We start from the raw sequence: 23298 nt of genomic DNA, 5'->3' as shown, positions 1-23298 counted from the left end.
AGTAGAAGTAACTGTTAAATTACAGGTCACAGGTTAAATTAACTATTATGTTATGAAAAAAGGTATAACCACAAGTTTGTTTTATTATTATTTTTTTCTTTTTACTAATGTTTGGACAGAACCCTACAATTTACTGATGGAAAGAATGGCAATGATGGGCAACTATATTTGATTCATTTCATATTTGTTTTCTTTTGTGACACTTTCAGTTTCTCTTCGCAGAAAAGCCAGTATCAAAAACTATTGATTCTTGGAGTATTACTGCAAATTTATAACCAACATTTTCCAGCACACAAGAAAGGCAAAATTGAAGTAAATATCAAGTAAGCAAAAGGGTCTGGTCAAATTGTCTTAGTTACAAAAGTTTATTGAATAGATGACACCTCAAAAGTGAAATAGATAATTGAAACTAGAGATGTTGGCATTTGAAATTTGAAGAGGAGGGTTGGAGTTCAAGATTATAGGACATGAGTTTCAAAGATGTGTATCTGTGTATGGCTGTTGTCCTGGGAAGGTTTTTACCATCACTGTGTCCTTGAACTTTACAAGCAATAACACAAGGAATACTGTAGATCATTATGTCAATTTACATGGTTTTCCCAAACTACAGAGATGCCACGTTTCAGAATGGCCTAAACCTATGTAGTAAGACGCTATTAATTGTTAAACTCTGGACAGAAATGAACATCTCATGAACCGTTGAGAGTGAAGATCTCCTCTGGAGTCTGCCATTCTGCATCATTTTCATTGCTGGGGATAAGGAGGCAAGCTGAGGGCTTTAGTGTGGAAACACAAGTTCATAATCATGCTCCTGGGTGCCGGAAGAAGCCCTAGTAACAGACATCCTAACACGGGCATATTCTGTTTCTGATCCTTCTCTAAGCCGTCTCACTCTCCTTGTGATGGAGTCAATGTTCTCATAATCACCATCATGGGAGGTCAGGGAGGGCTTCTGATGGGGGATGTGATTAATGACAGTGTAGCACACTTCTTCAGAACCACTTCCAGTCTCCTGCCAAGTACAAAGAGAAAAGAAATCAAGGATCCAGGATCCTCCATCAAATCGAACTCAGTGCCCCATTTTCCTTTCTTCTTCTGTACATCGTCAGGTGTACAAAAGATAACACCATTGGCTCTTTCACCTCAAATACCCAAAGCCCTTTCTCCATGCCCCGGTGTCTTTGAGACCTTATTTTAGCAACACAAACTGTGCTCCAAACTGACTCTAAGAATCAGTCAAATTACTCATTCTGCTTTCATTTCTTCCTACATAATAAAAAGAGAAAAGAAGAGAAAACGCTTTTTTCTAGAGAAAAGCAGTTGTATATTTTACATCTCACATTTTGAGACACAATGTATGTAACAGTCAGATCACAGTATATACTAGGTCATTGATCTAATGACCTAGATCAATGATCAATCAAGTCGTATACTGACAAATTTTTTATAACATAAAATGGTAATAATAACAAATAGAGTACATTTAATTGCATAGGCAGTAAAGAAAAAATAAAGCATTAATACTATACTAATTAAATCCATAAAATGCTTATAATTCAATGTTAAAAAATAAACATATTTTCCATAAATCATTGATTTCTACCATATTTGTAATATAAATGCTAATTTCTGTACATAAAGACTGAAAGGAAATGTGGAAAGCTAAAAAGAATTATTGTGTTTTATGGCAATTTATAAGGGTAAATTTATTTGATATCATTTATTTTTGTAATAATAGCTTTGAAAATTAAAATACTAGACCAGTAGAACTGGGATGAAAATGATAAGAACTTGCTAAATACCTGAATCATTAAAAGTAGTTGTTAATTTTTTATTTCCTTCCATTTCTATATTAAGACTACCAACTACACTTTTTAAAATATTAAAGATTTCTAAAGTCCATTCAGTAATTGCAAATAAAGGAACACAGATACTACCCTTGAATAAAATCATCTATATTTTGGCATTTCTCATATAAATGTAATGAAAGCTATTTGGCTTTTTGTTTTGGTTTGGTTTTGCTTTTTAATTACCTGATTAGAAGTGGATGAAATTTCTTCAACTGGAGGATAAAAAAAAAAAACGGAAAGCAACATAAGACATTTGGACCTTCACGAGTTGAGGAAAAAGATGAAGAGTATACAATACAGTGATAAAATTGCAAAGAGGCCCATTATCTGACTATCTGACGTTGTTCAATCTTATAAAAGGTTCTCAAGGCTAAATGACAAGATCAAGGAGGAACATGTGTTCTGATACACAGCAAGTCTACTGAAAAAACTGGATTTGGGAACTCAGTAATAAAATATTGTCTATAAACATGCTATGGCAATGAAGCATAAAGAAAAAATTATTATACCTGCAAGCTTTAGAAATAAGTTTTACCTAAGTATCACAGGAAAATCATATAATTCTCAAAAAAGAACAATCACTGTAGAGATAGGCACAGAAATAACAAGAGTAACTAATTATTTCAAATTATATATGCAGATTCAAGTTGATTCTATCTGTAAACACTGAACCGCTTTATTGACATATACAGTTAGTCTTAAATCTTCTACTCATTTCTTTAATAAACAAGCTAAAGTTAGGGAGGTCACCAAACACTAAATATGGTGATCATTCCTTATTTATAAGAAGAAAATTGAGTAATTATGAAATCTACAACCTATTAAGTTTGGTAGTGGTTTTTAGCAGAATCTTAGACTATATTAAATGAATTAAACAGGTTCTGTGAAACAAAGTAAGCTAAGAATTTCTAATACCTAACCATTCTTCACACATTCAATGCATTGATTCAAATACAGAATTTATGCACATCCATGTAATCATGCATCTTTATAAGTGTAGCCACATGTATTATTTTAATTAAACAAATGTCTTGATTTTCATATTGTTTTATAATCATTAACTGAGAAAATTATGTAGCCTGAATATAATTCAATTACAGCATTGAAGACAATGGTTTGGAGAGCCACGTTTAAGTATGAAAGGCATGAAGAAATCAAAAACTATTGGGTAAAGTGGTGGCTGCTTTTGATGCCAAAGTTGTTAAAATATTTAGGAAAAAAATCATATTAAGTCTCAGACTGAAAACATGGAACGTGCCATGACTATGCTAGAGGCCAGTTGAGCGAACATCCTGAGTAGACTTCCCATGTGAAGATAAGGCATTGATTGGAGAGAACATGACCCTTAGAATCAAAATGGGAATATCTGAAAGGCTTTCTGACTTTGTCTATCTGAATCCCAACCTCCAACCAATCTCTCTTGTCATATGAGGTACTCCTTTTGGTCTGGAATAATGAGGTTCTTCCTTTCTTACTTGAAAACTTTCAGGAAGTTATCTTGCAAAGGAAAGCCAAATATTATACCTCACCAGGAACAAATCATTATTCTCAGACTGAAAATGAAAATCAGATTAAAATGGAGTATATTAAGACAGGAAAAGTATATTTACACGACTGAAATCCCCATCTGCCAAAATCTAGCAAACTAAATTACAAATTTAGCAATATGATTTTTTTTATTGACTAGATTCTGCAACTATAAAGGAAAGCATATATATTTTGTGGGCCTGAACATCTTGGTAGTAGTAGACTTACCAGAATGTTTGGGCTTAGCATTGCAGCTCACAGATTTGAGAGTACTTCTAATTGTTAAATAGAGTGGCTGCCTAGAAACAGATATTAGTAATGGCTCATATTAAATGTCACTGGTGTTTTAGGTTATGTTAGTCTCTTTTTGCTGCTATAACAAATTAGCACAAACTTAATGGCATAAAACAATGAAAATCTATTATTCTGTAGTTACGGGGAATGGAATTGTGAAATAAGTTTCACTGGGCTAAAATCAAGGTGTTGATGGGGCCGCAGCTCTTTCTGGAGACTCCTGGGGAGACTGTTTTCCTATCCCACCATCAGGCATCCCTCATTCCTCACATCACAGCCCTCTTGGTGTTTAATGGCAGAGATGTAAAGACAGCAATGACTGTGGGGTTATTCTCATGATGCTTCACCCCAGCATTTTCTCTTTTTTGTCCTTCTTCCACCTTTTACGGACCTTTGTGATTACGTTATGTTCACTTCAATAATTAAGGACCTTACGATCCTTAATTTAATCACATCTGCTAAGTTCCTCCTATCATATTTAAAAATAAAACACTTTTAGGCTCTGGAAATTCAGATGTGGATATATTTTAAGAACTTTATTCAGGCTATCATGCTTGTATTTCTTGTTAATAAAAAAGCAGGAAAATATCTAAATATGTAGGAGTATATGAATATTAAAGTGAATACGTTAATATAACCTGCTGAATGGCAAAGAAAACTCTTTTTTCTCCAAGTTCATGAAATACACAATAATGAACAGTGCATCATTTTCTTTAATACCAATTTATTTAATTTTTTTTAATTTTTAATAAGTCTGGTAACCCTACAATGAGTTGTAAGGAGGCTGCAATGTCTTTTGTGCAATTCTGCCCAGTAATTGTGACTTAACTGCCAGTTGGTGTCAGGAATGGTTAAAAGCAATAAAGTCTTAACAGTATGAGAATCTGGGCTTAGTGACATCACCTAGTTCGGTTTAGAGGTCAAGCGAATACCATTATTATTAAAAGATGAGGCACAATGGGCAGTGCCTGTGACTCAAAGGGGTAGGGCGCCGGCCCCATATGCGGGAGGTGGAGGGTCCAAACCCAGCCCCGGCCAAAAACTTAAAAAAAAAAAAAAATGAGACACAAGTGGTCCATAGCACTGAACTGAAGATGTCAGCCTAAATGACTGCTCCAACAGACTATTGTGGAAAGAGTGAAAAATATAAAGGCTGCCTTAATAGTTGCTTCTGGAGTTCATAAACAGAGAACATTTGTGGTTCAAGGCTGAGCAAAGGACCAAGGAAAATTCCCTGAAGGAATCTCCTTTGTACCTTAGCTCATTAATCAGAGAATAGCTCATTAATCAGAATACAGAGAAAAATGCAGATTTTTCCTGTGTCTGTTTCATAGTAAGTGGCAAAAGTTCATAAATATGTCCTGTGAATTTCACAGAGACTTGGAATCATGAGTAAAACAGGTACATTGACCCACCATCAGCATTATCACATTGATCCTCCTAACTCTTCTCTGCTGTTATGGTCCAAATTAGAGGTGAATAACATAAACTAAAAGCAATATAACTTCCCTACAAAAGTCAGAAAATTATTTACTTGAATATCAAGAAGATGCCAGAGTGGTGATTTTGATTACATTCCCATTTAGTTTCCCTTTTGGCCTGCATAAAGAATGACTGGGTATATGATATTTCCCAAACTTGATTAGATGGTAATATCAGTTGCTTGTAATATTGATAATGAGGTCTCCTTACTGAATTAAGGTAACGTCAGGTATATAGTATCTATGTGCTTCCACATGGAGGGACACCAGCTTCACTAGTATATTCCAAGGCTTCATTAATGAATGTATTTGCAGGAAGATTGATCATTTACTGTATCCACAGGACATAATATGGGTCTACTACACATAAGACATCAGGTTGATGAATCCTGGTAAACAGGAAGAAAGGGATACACAAGGCAACTTAAACCCCTAGGACATCAAAAGGAAGAGATACATTAGGCAACTTTAACCCACAGCATACCAAAAGAAAATAAAGGGGCTTGCATCTCCATGAAGTTTCTTTGAGTTTAGTGGTCTGAATTATTTCAGGATAACCCCATTCAAATCAAGTTTCATCTCTTCTTTTTATAAGAATAGAATAATATTTGGTGAGCCTCTTAAAATCTGGGTAACCCCAGCTGGAATTGGGCTCAGAGTAAGAGACTTTCTGGTAAAAAGATTAATAAAATACAAAATTTGGTTCCATTAAAAATATTAATAAAATGAATGAACTTTAGCACAATCAACTAACGAAATAATAGACAGAAAGTACATGTGTTCATGCACACACATACACAGAAACGGTGTTAAGAATAGGAAAGAGGCTTGGTGCTCGTAGCACAGTGGTTACAGCACCTGTCACATACACTGACGGTGGTGAGTCTGAACGTGGCTGGGCCAGCTAAACAATAATGACAACTGCAACAACAACAAAAAAAATAGCTGGGCATTGTGGCAGGTACCTGTGGTCCTAGCTACTTGAGAGGCTGAGGCAAGAGATTTGCGTAAGCCCAAGAATTTGAGGCTGCTGGAGCTGTGACCCCACGGCACTCTACCAAGGGTGACATAGTGAGACTCTATTTCAAAAATAAAAGGAACATAAGAAGACATTGAAATAATCATCAATAAGAAAGTGAAATTCTTTATAGAAGCAAAGAGTAGAACTGCAGTTGTTAGGGAATAGGGGGCTGGGAGAAATGGAGAGATACTGTACAGACTTTCAGTTAGATGAATAAGTTCTGGAGATCTAATGGACAGCATGATGACTATACACTCTACTTTGTTGTTAACAGCACTCTGCTGTTTACCTAAAATTTGCAGAGAAAAGATTTTTAATGTCCTCAGCTCCCCTTATACAAAATGATAATTATGTGTAGAGATGGATATGTTAATTAATTTGATATGGTGATCACTATACAATGTATACATATATCACAGCATCACACTGTATTCCTTCAATATATGTAATTTTTATTTGTCAGTTATACTTCCATAAAGCTAAGGAATAAAAGAAACAGAAAAAGAAAGTGAGTTTCCTTTAGATATACTTGTCCACAGATACAGAACATAGTTATTCTTAATTGTTCATTTTAAGTAATCACATGATTACTATACCTAGATACTAAATTAAATAGAGCAAAAAAAAATTTTTTTTTAAGAGTCAGGGTCTTACTATATTGCCTGGGCTGGATTCAAACTCCTGGACTCCGGGAGTCATAAGTATTTTGGGATTATAAAACCAAGCACCATTATTGTTGGTGTCTTACAAATTCTATTTTTTGTTGTTGTTGTTGTTGCTGCTGTTGTTTTTGCTTTTTGAGACAGGGTTTCACTCTGCCATTCTGGCTAGAGTGGAGTGATGTCATCATAGCTTACAGCTCAAGCTATGAGCTCCTAGGCTCAAGCTATCCTCCTGCCTCAGCCTCCCAAGTAGCTGGGACTACAGGGGCCGGCCACCAAGCCCAATTAATTTTTTGTATTTTTTTGTAGTGACAGGGTCTAACTCTTACTCAGGCTGGTCTCAAACCCCTGACCTCATGCAATCCACTCCTGTCAGCCTCCCAAAGTTTTAGGATTTCAAGTGTGAGCCACTGTGCCTTCTTGCAAATTATTGAGCAAAAACAGAACAGAAAAAGCCCTGTTTTTTATCACCTGGTAATAAGTCAATGTGACCCTAATTAAAAACACCTGATAAATAAAAATGAAATTCTAAGCCGCCCCCCCCCCCCCGCCATCTCCCTCTTGGCCATGGGGACCCCAAAAAATTCTTAAAACTGAAATCCCAGCCATGACAAGATGGGCAGTTAGACAAGCCCCACTATACCTGCTCCCTGTTAGCTACCATTAGGCTTTCTTCCCTCAGGGCTAAACAGACCAGCCCTTTGGAAAGACTTGCTCTGCTGCTGATCTTAAACCACTGCCTAATGCTGCTCCTCCCTTCCTATGGTAACACCACAACTGAGCAACACTCCTTCCTGGTAAGGGACCACTGACAGTGGAGTGGTTCTGACCAATCTATGGAGGATGTGCCATGAGGTCCTCTGCTTCACCTTTTGACGTTACAGGGTCCAGAACTCTACCCCTGGATCAAGCTACTACAGCCATTTTTTGCACATGTGACATATAAGAGGCTCAACTGCACATGAGCACAGACATTTCTCCTTTTGTAAATGTTTGTGCCTCTTCCTGTAGCTTGTTAAATGTTTATTTGGCCACCCTGCCCAGCATAAATTCCCATTCCCTATAAATTCCCTGTAACTATTTGCTGTCAGCTTCTGACCAAGGCTATTGCTTCCAACCTGTCAGAATGGCCATTTTTGCAGGCTGCATGCAATTCCTCATAAGAAATAAAGCTCTCCTTTCCAAATTTACAATCCCTGCCATTCCTCAGCTGATACCCCAATATATAAACTAAAATCAGTGGGATTTTGTTAACTCCTTCCCACAGAAGTTAAGTGTTGCTCAAAATAAATCATATATAAATATTACTGTAATGGAGAGAATGATGTGATTAGTTTTTATGAGCATTTAATTAAGGACTCTACACAGGATCATCTCCAGTCTTCACTCAAATGATATTAAGAACATGTCTGATAATTTGGATATTTAAATTTACTATTTTCATAATATGAAAAAAAATTACAAAGCAAAGACTTACTTTTCTTATGTTGTCCTTGACTTTGTCTTTCAAATGCAGTCTTTTCTCGCCTACAAGGAAAAACAGTAACATAAGATACTACAGGTCCTCAGAAGCTGAAAATGCTCTTCAAAGGAGTATTTGGTTGCCTTTAATCTAAGGTCATTGTTAGATTTACAATGCAAATATTAAATACACTTAAAAGCCTGCATAGGTGGGGCTGGGTGGCTCACGCCTGTAATCCCAGCACTTGGGAGGCTGAGGAGGGTAGATTGCCTGAGCGCTCACAGGTTGGAGATCAGCCTGAGCCAGAGCAAGAGCCCATCTCTAAAAATCTAGCCAGGCATTGTGGTGACACCTGTAGTCTCAGCTACTTGGGAGGCTGAGGTAAGAGAATCGCTTAAGCCCAAGAGTTTGAGGTTGCTGTGAGCTATGATGCCACAGCACTCTGCTGAGGGTGACAAGGTGAGACTCTGTCTCAAAAAAATAGAAAAATAATAAATAAATAAATACCTACCTACTCTAACCCTTTCTGAAATATCCCCCAAATCTAGGAAAACAATGAAAAAATGAAGAATAAAACTCATTCTAGTGATTCCTTTGAAGCTAAGGAATCACTAGATTATCAAACCTCATATACTATCACATGTATGGAAGACACATATATAATATAATGGAATTTAGAACAATTCAAGGGAGAGGACGGAATCTTGAAATTTATTTTTCCACTGTTTCTGATGAGAGTGTATAAATCTTTAAAGGTAAATGAGAGGGTCCTGAGAGTACATGTGGAAAATAAGATGCAGTCAGTCAGGCTGTTCCTTTTTGTCCTACCTGACCTTCACCTCTTGTCTCCCATTATTATTGTTTTGTAAATTTAGTACCACCCTAAAGATACCTATCTCCAGTACCTTAGGAGAATTGATTTAGGAAATTTACTTTTGAATTGGAAATGTTGTAATAGGGCACTGAGTTACGCTATTATTTAAAATAAAGTTTAATGTGGTCTTTGCTTTGAATTTTTATGTATAAAACTGTGATTTTGGAAATGGAAGAACAGAACAATCTTGGAGAAGCTACCCTCAAGAATCCTGGCCTTCTGACAAAGTTTGGTAGATCTATCCCCATCTCTGCATATTGGCTGACAGTGACAGGTGACCAGGACCCTCTTTATCTGGTAACATTCCACCCTTGTTGTTTTGTAAATTTACCTTTAACCTGAAAGTGTGTATTTTGACTAGTTTAGTGTGATTGACTTAGGATATTAACTTTTGAATTAGAAATGTTTTGGGTCACAAATATTGATTATTATGGGTGATGGGTTATGCCAATTATTGGTTTTTGAGATAAAGGTTAATTATTATTCACATTACCTTTTTATTTCCCTTTCTTCCAGACTCCTAAATTTAAGGGAAAACATGGAGATAACAAAAGATACAACCCATAATGACCTGCTTACTTCATGTATGGTCAACAACATAGAACACAGACAGGCCCAAGCAGAGAGAAAAATACATATGAGAGAGGATACCCTGAAAAAGTGAGGTCTAAGAGAACAAAGGTCTTCTCAAGGAGACTCCAAGGATACACCTGTCAGGTTCTCCCCATGGTGATTCAGCTCTTAGGAACTTTCAGAAACTTAACTTCCTGGGACTAACACTTGCTTCCACTTCTGTAAAAGCCTGTGGTTCTGAAAATCTGGAGCCCGCTTCTCCAGCTTGATTCAAACTGACCAGTGAGAAAGGTACCCATGGGACAAAACTTTGACTGGGGACTAAAAGGAGAAGACTGAGCCAGTTGGGGAATAGCCATTATTGAACTTCTGAAGTTCTGCCCCCTGCAGAGTGCAGAGAATTTTGTTTTATCCTGAGAGGTCTGGGCATAGCATGGACCACCAACCACGAAGATGGAAACTGTGACTAACAGGGAAGAAGGAGGGTGTGGGAAGAAAGGGATACTTGGCGGAGGAGGAGCAGTCCCTTGGTTATGACTATCCCCCCACCAGTGGTGGTGTTGACCCTTGGTTTGTACTGTGTCTGGTGGGATGGATTACAGAATCCCTGGCTCTGACAGCACCCACAGTGGGAGAGTGGTTGCCCTGTGTGGACTGAGTTTGGCAGGCAGGGCTGGTCTCCAGCCCCTGCTGGGCCTGTGAGCAGAGGCTTTCTAGGCATGGACTGAGACTTGAGGACAAGGGAGTGGTCTCCTGACTCCAACAGAACCCTTGATCAGAGGCTTTCTGGGTGTGGACCAAGACCTGAGGGTAAAGGCATGGTCTCTGTCTCCATGTGGGCAGGTGAGCAGAGGCTTACCAGGTGTGGACTGAGACTGGTGGGTTGGGACATGGTCCCCTGACTCCACATGGTCTGGCAAACAGAGGCTTTCTGGGTGTGGACTGACTGCTGGGTAGGGACATGGTACCCTGAGTCCAACTGATCTGGCAAGCAGAGGCTTGCTGGGTGTGGACTGAGACCTGTGGGCGGAGGCATGGTCCTAGTTCCAAGTGGGCCTATAAGCAGAAAAGCGGACAACAGTGTGGACTGAGTCTGGTGGGTGGGGGCATGGATCCCTGGCTCCAGTTGTGCTGTTGGAGACCCTTGGATCCCTCTCTGTTGAGCAGAGTGTGCACTGTCTGAGACAATTTAATTGGAACTCATGTCTGGGGCTGTCCATCTGGGGACATTCTGAGGTTGACATTTGAAGATCTGCAGCAGAAAAGAACTGAAGGGTGGGTGCTGGGTGCTGCAGCTTTTGTATCTCTTCACAGCAGAGATTTAAATCTAATACCATGGTTTCTTAGGATAGGGTAGAGGTTGACTGATATCAAAACAGAGCTAGCTTGTGCTAGCTCACCAAGTAGGTCCTCAGAGTCTCTGGCCAAAACTTCGAAAGGTGCCTTTGTAAGGTTGTAGGAGATAAGCCACAATTACAAAACCTAGTGGTTTGGTAAGGGGCTATCTCAACTACCTAGGAATCCCAATTCAATGGCATCCTACCAGTTCTAATAACCAAATGGTGGAAAAATAAACATAGTGTGGACCCAACAGAATATCTCTGGCAATATGAATAACCAGAGTAGATCAACCTCCCTCCCTCCAAGTAATGACAAAGGAGATACAATTGAAGATTCCATGCATAGACAAATGGCTGCAATGTCAGAAATCAAATTCAGAATATGGACAGCAAATAAATAGAATGGCAGAAGAAAAGATAGAAATCAAATTCCAAAGAGTAGTTCTAAAGTTGTCTCAAGAAATTAATGAATTCAAAGACAAAGTCACCAAAGATATGGACATAATGAGAAAAGAGATAGAAGAGCTCAAGGAAATGAAAAAGCTAGTTGAGGAGCTCTAAAATACAGTAGAATCCCTCAGTAATAGAGTTGACTAGGCAGAAGAAAGGATTTCTGAAACTGAAGACAAAGCTTTTGAACTTTCCCAAATGCTCAAAGAGGCAGACAAATGGAGAGCAAAAACTGATCATTTCCTGGGAGAGTTGTGGGATCACTCCAAAAGATCAAACATTCATCTTATAGGAATTCCTGAAGGAGAAGAGGATGATTGTAAGGTACATATGCTCTACTCCAAGAGATTTTGGAGAATTTCCCAAGCCTTGTAAGAGAAACAGAATTTCAGATAGCAGACAGTTTCAGAACCCCAGCAAGACTCAATCCCAATGAAGCATCTCCTAGACACACTGTGATTAACTTTACCAAAGTTAAGATGAAGGAGAAAGTTCTGCAAGCAGCCAGAGGTAAGAAAAGCATCACTTACAAAGGGAGAAAGATCAGAATGACTGCAGATCTCTCAGCTGAAACATTTCAAGCCACAAGAGGATGGTCATTGACTTTTAATCTCCTAAAACAAAACAACTTCCCACCAAGGATCCCGTATCAAGCTAAACGGAGTTTCATTTCTGATGGAGAAATCAAATACTTTCATAACATACACATGTTGAAGAAATTTGCCATATCTAAACCAGCTCTCCAGGATATTCTCAGATCCATAAGCCATAATGACCAGTGCAATGCTCTACCTCCAAAGTAAACTCAACCAGAAATTTTTGAACAAAATCCAACTTCCACAGTGGTGAAAGGATTAAAAATGTCCACTGGGCATCCAAAAATCATGACACCCAAAGCACAACCAGGCTTATCAATTCTCTCAATTAATGTGAATGGTTTAAATTGTCCTCTAAAGAGGCACAGGCTGACTGACTGGATACATAAACTCAGACAGGATATCTGCTGTGTACAAGTATCTCATCTTATCTTAAAGCAGTGGTTGTCAACCTGTGGGTTGCACCCACAGGAACTGTGTTAAAGGGTTGGGTTGCATCATTAGGAAGATTGAGAACCACTGCCTTAAAGGATAAAAATAGACTACAGGGTGAAGGGATGGACTTCTATAATACAAGAAAATGGAAACCAGAAAAAATCAGGGGTTGCAATTTTAGTTGCAGATACAACTGGCTTTAAACAAAGATAAAGAAAGATAAGGATGGTCACTACATATTTATCAAAGGAATCACCCAACATGAAGAAATTTCAATAATTAATATTTATGCACCCTACCAGAACGCTCGTCAATTTATAAAGCAACCCCAAATGGATGTGAACAACTTGATATCTTCCTGCACTATAATAGTTGGAGATTTTAACACTCCGTTGACAGTTTTGGACAGATCCTCCAAGAAGAAACTAAACAAAGAAATAGCAGACATAAACCTGACTCTAGAACAAATGGACTTTACAGACCTCTACAGAACATTTCATCCTAATAAAACTGAATATATATTCTTCTCATCTGCCCAAGGATCATCCTACAAAATCAATTAGATCCTAGGACACAAGTCTAACCTCAGAAAATTTAAAAGAATAGAAATTATTTCTTGCATTTTCTCTGACCACCATGGAATAAAAGTTGAACTAAACAGCAACAAGAATCTTCATACGCAAACAAAGTCTAAATAATCCTAGGCTGAATGGTAGCTAGGTCAAAGACGAGATTAAGGCAGAAATCATGAAATTTTTGGAACAAAATGATAATGAAGACAAAAATTATCAAAACCTTTGGGATACTGCAAAAGCAGTCCTAAGAGAAAAATTTATAGCCTTCATCAAGAAACAGAAAGAAAGGAAGCCAGCAACTTAATGGATCATCTCAAGCAACTGGAAAAGGAAGAACATTCTAACCCCGAACCCAGCAAAAGAAAATAAATAACCAAAATTAGGGCAGAATTAAATGAAATTGAAAACAAAAGAATCATTCAGAAGATCAACGAAACAAAAAGTTGCTTTTATGAAAAGATTAACAAAATTGATAAACCTTTGGTCAACCTAAAAAGAAACAGAAAAGTAAAATTGCTAATATCATCTATCAGAAATGATAGCGGAGAAATAACAACAGACACCTCAGAAATTCAAAAAATTCTCAATGATTACTACAAAAATCTCTATTCTCAGACATATGAAAATCTGAAGGAAAAGGACCAATACCTCGAAGCACTCAACTTTCCTAGACTCAACCAGAAAGAATTAGAAATCTTGAATAGACTATATCAATCACTGAAATAGCATCAACAATAGTAAATCTCTCAAAAAAGAAAAGTCCAGGACCAGATGGCTTCACATCTGAATTTTATCAAACTTTTCAAGAGGAACTAGTACCTACATTATACAATGTTTTCCAAAGAATAGAGAAAGAAGGAATACTTCCCAATGCATTCTATGAAGAAAATATCACCCTGATACTCAAACCAGGAAAAGATTCAACAAAGAAAAAAAATTATAGACCAATATGATTAATGAATATTGATGCAAAAATATTCAATAAGATCTTAGCAAACAGAATTTAACAGCACATTAAAAAAATTATACACCATGATCAAGCTGGTTTTATTCCAGGCTTACAGGTTTGGTTCAACATACAGAAAACTATAAATATAATACATCACATCAATAAAATAAAAATCAAAGATCATGTGATTCCCTCAATTGATGTAGAGAAAGCCTTTGATAATATCCAGCATCCTTTCATGATGAGAACACTTAAACAAATAGGCATTGAAGGGACATTTCTTAAACTGATAGAGGCCATCTACAGCAAACTCATAGCCAATATCATGCTGAATGGTATAAAATTGAAATCATTTCCACTCAGATCAGGAACAAGGCAAGGATGTCCATTGTTTCCACTGTTATTCAACATAGTAATGGAAGTCTTAACCATTACAATCAGGCAAGAGAAGGTGATCAAGGGTATCCAAATAGGGTCAGAGAAGATCAAACTCTCACTCTTTGCTGATGATATGATCATATACCTGGAAAATCCCAGGGACTCAACTTCAAAGCTCTTAGAAGTGATCAAGGAATAAAGAAGTGTCTCAAGACACAAAATCAATACTTACAATTCAGTAGCTTTTGTATATGCCAACAATAGTCAAGCTGAAAATATAGTCAAGGACTCTATTCCTTTTACAGTAGTGCCAAAGAAGATAAAATATCTGGGAATTTACCTAACAAAGGACATGAAAGATCTCTATAAAGAGAATTATGAAACTGTGAGAAAAGAATTAGCTGAAGATGTTAACAAATGGAAAAACATACAATGCTCATGGTTGGGAAGAATCAACATTATTAAAATGTCCATACTACCCAAAGCAATCTACAGATTTAATGCAATCCCTATTAAAATACCATTATCATACTTTAAAGAGCCTGAAAAAATAGTGCTTCCTTTTATATGGAATCAGAAAAAACCTCAAATAGCAAATACAGCAAATACATTACTTAGAAATAAGAACAAATCAGGAGGTATCATGTTACCAGACTTCGGGCTATACTATAAATTTATAGTGATCAGTACCATGTGCCAGCCTGGTACTAGCACAAAAACAGAGGTAGATTTAAGGAACAGAATAGAGAACCAAGAGATGAACCCAGCTACTTATAGTCATTTGATCTTTGACAAGCCTATCAAAACTATTCAGTGGGGGAAAGACTCCCTATTTAACAAATGGTGCTGGATGAACTAGCTGGTGACCTGTAGAAGTCTTGAACTGGACCCCCACTTTTCACTGTTAACAAAAATTGATTCTCACTGGATAACAGATAAACTTAAGACATGAAACTATAAAAATACTAGAAGAGAGTGCAGGGAAAACACTTGAAGAAATCGGCCTGAGAGAATATTTTATGAGGAGGACCCCTGGCAATTAAAGCAACACAAAAAAATGCATTACTGGGATCTGATCAAACTAAAAAGCTTTTGCACAGCCAAGAGCACAGTAAGTAAAGCAATCAGACAACCTTCAGAATGGGAGAAGAGTTCTGCAGGTTCTGCCTCTGACAAAGGTCTGATAACTAGAATGTACATAAAATTCAAACTAATCAATAAGAAAACAAAAAATAACCCCATTTCTAAGTGGGCAAGAAACTTCAACAGAAACTTCTCTGATGAAGACAGGCACATGGCTTACAAACACATGAAAAAATCTCATCATCCTTAATCATCAGAGAAATGCAAATCAAAGCCACTTTGAGATATCATCTAACTCCAGTAAGATTAGCCCACATCACAAAATTCCAAAACGACGGATGTTGGCATGGATGTGAAGAGAAGAGAACACTTCTACACTGCTGGTAGGAATGCAAGCTAATCCGACCTTTTTGGAAAGAAGTTTGGAGAACACTCAAGGAACTAAAAAAAGTAGACCCATGATCCTGCAATTCCTCTACTAGGCATATACCCAGATAATCAAAAATTATTACAACAAAGACATTTGCACCAGAATGTTTATTGCAGCCCAATTCATAATTGCCAAGACATGGAAACAGCCCAAGCACCCATCGAATCATGAATGGATTAACAAATTGTGGTATATGGAATTTTATGCAGCAATAAAAAAAGATGGAGACTTCACATCTTTTATGTTTACCTGGATGGAGCTGGAAAATATTCTTCTTAGTAAAGTATCTCAAGAAGGGGGAAAGTATCCAATATACTCATTACTACTATGAAAACAACATATAATCACCTACACATTCATATGAATAGCAAAATATTACTATAGTCCAGAAAGTAAAAGGGAAGAGGGGAGAGAGGGGAGGGGATGGGGGCTATGGGAGGATAGAGGGTATTTGGGGGGACCTCACCTAACCTGCATGATGCAATGGTACATTTCAAAACTATAAGGAAATGAGTAGAATTGTGATGGAAGTGTTAGTCCAATGGAAGCATTTCACATTGTATATCAAAGCAGTACACTGAACCCCATAAATAATTCAATGTACAAAGTTATGATTTAATAAAAATAATAATAATAAAGAAAAGAAAAAAAATTAGCTGGGCATGGTGGAGCACACCTGTAGACCCAGCTACTTAGGAGGCTGAGGCAACAGGATCACTGGAGCCAGGAGTTTGAGGTTGCTGGAAGGTATAATGCCATGGCACTCCAGACTGGGGCAAAAGAGTGCCTGTCTCAAAAATAAATAAATAAATAAATAAACAATCAAATAGGTTAAAAGTTGATATCTTCATAAAGAACTCATGCAAGTTGATAAGAAAAATAGACAACTATCAAGAAATAAATGGGGGGCAGCACCAGTGGCTCAAAGGAGTAGGGCACCAGCCCTATATGCCAGAGGTGGTGGGTTCAAACCCAGCCCCAGCCAAAAACTGCAACAAAAAAGAGGAAAAAGAAAGAAAAAGTAAAGAAAGAAAGAAATAGGCCAAGAATTCAAAGAACCAATTTTTAGAAATATACCCTGTGCAGTCATCAAGTGAATAAATGATCAATCTCCAGGGTCATCAAAGAAATGTGTATTCAAGCAATGTAATGTTTTCTCTCTAAGGAAGCAGCAAAAAAACAAAAATCAACACACAAACACAAACAGACCCACACATATACACAGGTGCATGCACATACACCTAATCTCTTTTAAAATAATAATAATCATCGTCATAAAGACAGTTAGAAGCTGGTGAAATGGAAGCATTCATATATTGCTGGCAGGAGTGTAAAATTCATTCAGCTTTTCCAGGAAATTACTTGACAATACGCATTAGAATCCTTCAATATTTTACTACTTTGCCCAATAATAATCTTGCTAGAAAATATTTGAAGGTTTAAGTCATTAGTTCATTGTTAACCAGAAAATTGGAAATAAAGTTGAACTACAGCATTTCGTGGGGTTGATGAGTTTAGAGAAACATGCAAACAATACACCAAAACCATTTCCAAAAGATAGGACCACAGAATATGTGCCTTCTGCTTCTGAAATGTCAATGCAAAGCTACTCAGTAAAAGAAAGGCTGGACAAGAGAGAAGTTAGCCCCAAGTTCTCCTGGTTTCTCTTTATGTATATATGTATTTTTCCTTGAGGCCACACTAGTTCCCATCTTATTTATTTATTTATTTTATTTATTTATTTATTTATTTATTTCAAGAGGCAAAATTTCACTCTATGGCCCAGCCTTGAGTGCAGTGGCACACTCATACCTCACTGTAACCTTAAACTTCTGGCCTCAAGGTATCCTCCCACCTCATCCTCTCAAGTAGCTGGGACTGGCTGGGTGCAGTGACTCACACCTGGAATCCTAGCACTCTGAGAGGCCGAGGGAGGTGGATTGCTTGACCTCACAAGCCCAAGACTAGCCTGAGCAAGCGTGAGACCTCATCTCTACAAAATAGTCAGGCATTGTGGCGGGCACCTGGAGTCCCAGATACTCAGGAGGCTGAGGCAAGACAATCAATTTAGCCTAAGAATTTGAGGTTTCTGTGACCTGTGACACCATGACACTCTCCTGTGGGCCACAATGTGAGATTCTGTCTCAAAACAAACAAACGAACAAACATAAAAACCAAAGTAGCTGGGACTACAGGCATGTACCCACCCAGACTTTTCACTTTCCAGAAGAGACACTGGTGAAAATAGAATGACTCCCCCCACCCCCCAAATTACTCAGTGACCAGCCAGCTATTGACATACACTTTGAAAGGGAAATTTCTCCTTGAATTCAGAGCTTGAGCTATAACTAAGGACACAGTAATATATGTAGAAGAGATGAAAGTCTAATTTGATAAGTGTATTCTTAACTGAGACTTTTTATAAGTAAATATAACTACTGTATATTATCTAATACTGAACAATTTTGTCTTATAGGTTCTGGAAACACTTGATGATGCAGGAATGGTAGAAATGTCCAGGGAATGTATTTCAATTCAAGAATGGAACATCTGCTTGTTGTCAACAGGTCAGTTTTGTTTCTTTTTCATTGGAAATCCTCACTAGTGACTCTACTTGGGGGTACACCATTGGTCCTCCTATGATTTCTTTTCAGAAACAGAGAATGGTGGGGGATTGGGGTTGAGTTTTTCAGATAAACTACTTCAACTTCAATGACAGCTTCACACACGTAAAAGCCCACTTGCCTGCACAGCAGATGTTGGACCTCACAGTGTGGATTGTGCCTTCACTGGGAAGGTTCTGTGATGCCCATCACTGTGGTGATGTGAGAGTATATATCTTGGCCCCTCCTGCTGCCACTTGCCATATCACTATGGGAAACCTCAAAAGCCACCTCAAAGGTATGTTCATATTGACCTGTGAGATGCTCTGCTCTCTCGCAATGACTAGTTAGAGTATTTCTCACAATATTTGACTCACAAAATTATCCCCTGCATTTTCCCATGGTGGTTGTAGTGAGTTTGTGGTTTTGTTTGATTCCCCAATGTATATATTGGATTCTCCTGTCAAACAGGTTGCCCTATCCTTTTAAGAATAGATTCTTTTTTCTTATATCCTGTGATCCTCAAACATTACTCAATTAGATGTCCCCTAAGTTGGAAAATATACGAAGATCTATTTCAATGTCATTTTAACGTAACAAAGTAGTTGCTAAAACCATTTTAAAAATTTGGAGTAAATCCAGAAGGCAGGAGATGACTTTGTGGGTTTTCAGATGTTAAAGTCTATTTTTTAGATTGTGTTTTCTCTCTTCTTTTTCCTGAAATGTGTGCTGAGCTCAGTAAACATTTGTTATGTCACTTCTGTTCATTAAGTGAATTTAAGGAACCAGCAAATCTCAATGTGTGTTCCTTGGTGTCACTATATAAACAAAAAGCACACTTTGACATCACTTCTGTTGAGGCTGGTCAGATAAGTAGTCAAGGAGGCAGAGGGGGTTATGGGTTTCTTTCAATAAACTACCAAAGAACCAGTCCAGATGGCCGCTCTTCCAGTGAATTCTCCTTAGCTGCTTACTTGGGTTTAATGAGTGGTAGGAAAGGTTATTTGTGAAAACATCATGAGACAGTTTTTTGCAATGTCCTACAGTCTGAGCACACTTGGGGGACAAGCAGAGACTGGTCTTTCAGTGTGGTCACCTAAGGGGCAGCTCACAGCATGACAGTACTAGGGGAGGAAGGCCACAGATGTGATGCCAAGACCCTCAGAGGGTTTCCTTTAGAGGGAACAGGGCCACATTAGGGATGGAAGATGTGTAACGTAGAGGAAAGAGGATGTGTCCTGATCAGGGAAACCTCCTTATCCAGCCATGTCCTCCAGGGCATCAACTTGGATTCCCCTTGAACAATGGAGAAAGAGAGTCAGGGGAACTCTTGTATCAGGATTCCAGGATATGGTGGAGAGGTCCCAGTCATCAGAGGTTTGCACTTCCCGTGGAACCATGTACACTTCCCATGCCAGATCCATCACTCATTCATGATGTGATGCTAAAAGCCACTTAGCTTCCCTAAATGTCACAACCACTCAGTAGAAAACAGGAGGTACAGCACCTCCTCTGCCCACCCACAGGCTGGTGTGGGGATCACAGGTCATAATGCCAGACGTTTCCTGACAGCTGCAGAGCATCCTACCCAGAAAAGGGATGAGAAATCACCCTCCACCCCCTCAGTGCCCTGGACTGGTGCAAGCACCCTACCTGATGTCCGGTTTGTTTCCCTTGCCATTTAGGAAACAAGAAGGACAACTAAGGGACCAGTCCTCTTCCTCATGATTCAACTGGATTGCGTCATTTTAGCCTTCTCAGGTCATAACAACAAATAAGCCTATTACCATTGTCATATGACAGTGCAGAGAACTGAGGACAGAGGGACCTCATGACCTTCTCAGGAGTAGGTGCCTGTCAAGGGGCTTGGACCCCATTTCTAACTCTGTACCACCAGCACCCTGCTCTCTGTCTGTCTGCTCTGCTGCCTTTCTGTGTGGTCTCATGTCCATGAAGGCATGGCCCACACAGGCTCCCTGAACCCCATGATCTCCCTGAAACCCAGCTTTCATCAGATGGCTCTGCTTGGAAGTCAGTAAACAATGGGATCAGATGTTTAAACTCACAAATTTTACAGTTCTCTTTGGACTTCTGTCAGGAAGATGCCAGCAGTTGTCCCTATTGTGAAGGCACTAACTGTGTACTTTGTTGACAGGCCCCCCCACCCCACCCTCCTGCCCTACACTCAGAGCAGATCTTTGTACTGCATCAGTTTTGTCCCCTGAAAAACTTACTGTGGCCATGAAGGTTATTCAGAATAGTCATTGGGGATTATTTGGTGTCCCATATGTAAGACAAACCTATGAAGAGTGTAAGCTATGTTTTTCATGGAGCAATATTTCAATTTTCCTCATCATAAGTGTTGCTGCCACCACACAATTCAATGTACATTTGAAAGTCAAGATTGGTTCACATTTGATGGTGGCCAATAATTCAAGTTCATGTCTAGATACAACCTGATTATTGACAACTGGCATCAAAATACCTCACTGGGCCATGCTTGGTGGGTGAGGCCTGTCATCCTTACTCTTTGGAAGGCTGAGGCAGGAGGATTCCTGGAGCCCAGGACTTTGAGGTTGCAGTGAGCTATGATGACACCATTCACACTCTAGCTTTCTAGCCAGAGAGGCAGAGTGAAATCCTGTCCTGCCCCCATCCCTGAAAATATCTACCTGAAACAATGGTGTTAAATGATGATTTTTTTAATTTTTATTTGTTTATTTATTTATTGTTAAATCATAGCTATGTACATTAGTGTAATCAAGGGGTACAATGTGCTGGTTTCATATACAATCTGAAATATTCTCATCAAACTGTTCAACGTAGCCTTCATGGCATGGAGACTTTACCTCTTTCATGTTTACATGGATGGAGCTGGAACATATTCTTCTTAGCAAAGTATCTCAGGAATGGAAGAAAAAGTATCCAATGTACTCAGTCCTACTATGAAGCTAAATTATAGCTTTCACATGAAGGCTATAACCCAACTATAGCACAAGAATATGGGGAAAGGGCCAAGGAAGGGGAAGGGAGGGGGAGGTGAGGGTGGAGGGAGGATAATGGGTGGGGCCACACCTACAGTGCATCTTAGAATGGGTACAGGTGAAACTTACTAAATGCAGAATACAAATGTCTAAGTACAATAACTAGGAAAATGATGATTTTTAATAAAGGCATCGTCTCATCTAGCAGAGTTTGGGATTGACATCAAAATGGATCTGAGTTCCCTTATCATTCTTTCCTCTCTCCCCCATGTCCTATTTGCAACTATCAATAACATTTTAACTTACTGGGATAAATTTGTTACAATTAGTCCAAAAATTGATACCTGATTCTCTGAAGAGAATCATTTCCATTCAAGTTCACTCTTTCAGTTGGGCATTTCTGTCAAGTGTGACATGCTCAAAGCCCTGTTGCCCATTGTGTCCTCATGCAGTGCCCTCTCCCTGCCCTCAAAGTCACCTTATCTTACCGCTTTATCTCTGTTGTTGGTCCACAGACCCTGGCAACTATGGAGATTTTTTGTAGTGTTTTTGTAGGGTTGCATTTTCCAGAATGTCATGTAGTCAGAATGATATCTAATGGAGATGTTTTAGACTATGATTTCACTCTTTCATATGTATTGAATGCTCCTTGATCTCTCTGTGATGCTTGTGTAGATCTAACATTTCATCTGGTGTTTTCTCTCCTTTGTTTCAGCAAACCAATGTTTCTCCTGCCCCTGCTGTCCTTCAGTCATCCCAGATGTCTCACCCATCCCTCTCCATCCCCAGCCTGTTCCCCTGACCCCACTCATGCCACCTCCTTGCCCCTAGTGCCCCCTCGACCTATTTAGGTCATCACCCCTTCTCATCCACGGTCCCTGCCCACTCCTGCCAGTTCATGTCCTCTTCCTCGCCTCTGGTCCCTGCCCACCCTCACTGTCACGCGGCCCCTCCCTAGTCCCCTGTTCCTGCCTGGTAGCCGCCCTCGACAGACCCCTCCCAGCCCTCTGTTCCTGCCTGGTGACCCTCCTCCACAGCCCCCTCCCAGCCCCGAGCCCCTGCCCACCTTCAATTGCCTTGGGCTCCTTTTCTGGTGGCGTTCAAACAGAATTGCCCCAGAGCCACCAGCCAGGCAACACTCCCCACGTGCATCCTGCCCACTTCGCAGGCTGCGTTGGTGATGGTAGACCCTTTTTGTTTCCTTAAAAATCCAAGAACAGAATGCGGGGCCACCACTCATTGCCTGCGATGGACTGGCCGTGGACCGGAAGCACAGGCAAGGACTTTGCTCTGCAGTGTGCCTTTTTCTTGGTGGAAGTGAAAGATACCCCTCAGCAAAACGGGTCTTTTTCCCTGGGACCCCAAATCATGGGTTTCTGTGGCCTCTTGATGCTGCTGAGATAAGAGGTCTATCCCTAGCCCATGTCACCTTCCCCATGAACTTGTGCTTCCTCCTCTGAGATAATCTTTCTCCTTGGCAGGTGGACCACAGGCTAGCATCACTAGGTGATGCGAAATGGGCAGGTTGCAGGTCGGGGCAGGGTTACCTGGCCGGTGGGTGGGGTTGCCTGGCCTCTGGCTCTGGGGCAATTCTGTTGGAGCGCCATCAGAACAGAGCCCAAATTGCAGGTGGGCAGCAGCCCAGGGCTTGGAGGGGACTGTGGAGGGGCGTGTCCTCAGACCAGCTGCCTCCTTAACCTGCTGGTCGACCACAGGTGTTTCCGGCTCAGC

At 39.3% G+C, this 23298-nt stretch overlaps 1 protein-coding gene across 1 annotated transcript; it reads right to left on the bottom strand.

Moving 5' to 3' along the window:
- Nucleotides 1–658: 658 nt before the first annotated feature.
- GCSAML (germinal center associated signaling and motility like) lies at nucleotides 659–10780 on the bottom strand. Its single transcript, XM_053572521.1, has 4 exons — nucleotides 10713–10780; nucleotides 8313–8362; nucleotides 2034–2062; nucleotides 659–1012 (listed from the first exon to the last, which is right to left on the bottom strand). Exons 1-4 carry the CDS (start codon nucleotides 10778–10780, stop codon nucleotides 779–781), a joined length of 381 nt encoding a protein of 126 aa, XP_053428496.1. The 3' UTR covers nucleotides 659–778.
- Nucleotides 10781–23298: the final 12518 nt, after the last annotated feature.

Source organism: Nycticebus coucang, chromosome 20 (genome assembly GCF_027406575.1).
Source record: "Nycticebus coucang isolate mNycCou1 chromosome 20, mNycCou1.pri, whole genome shotgun sequence".
NCBI lineage: Eukaryota > Metazoa > Chordata > Mammalia > Primates > Lorisidae > Nycticebus > Nycticebus coucang.
The sequence above is the reverse complement of the archived record's forward strand: the minus strand, read 5'-3'. Positions and strand labels throughout refer to the sequence as shown.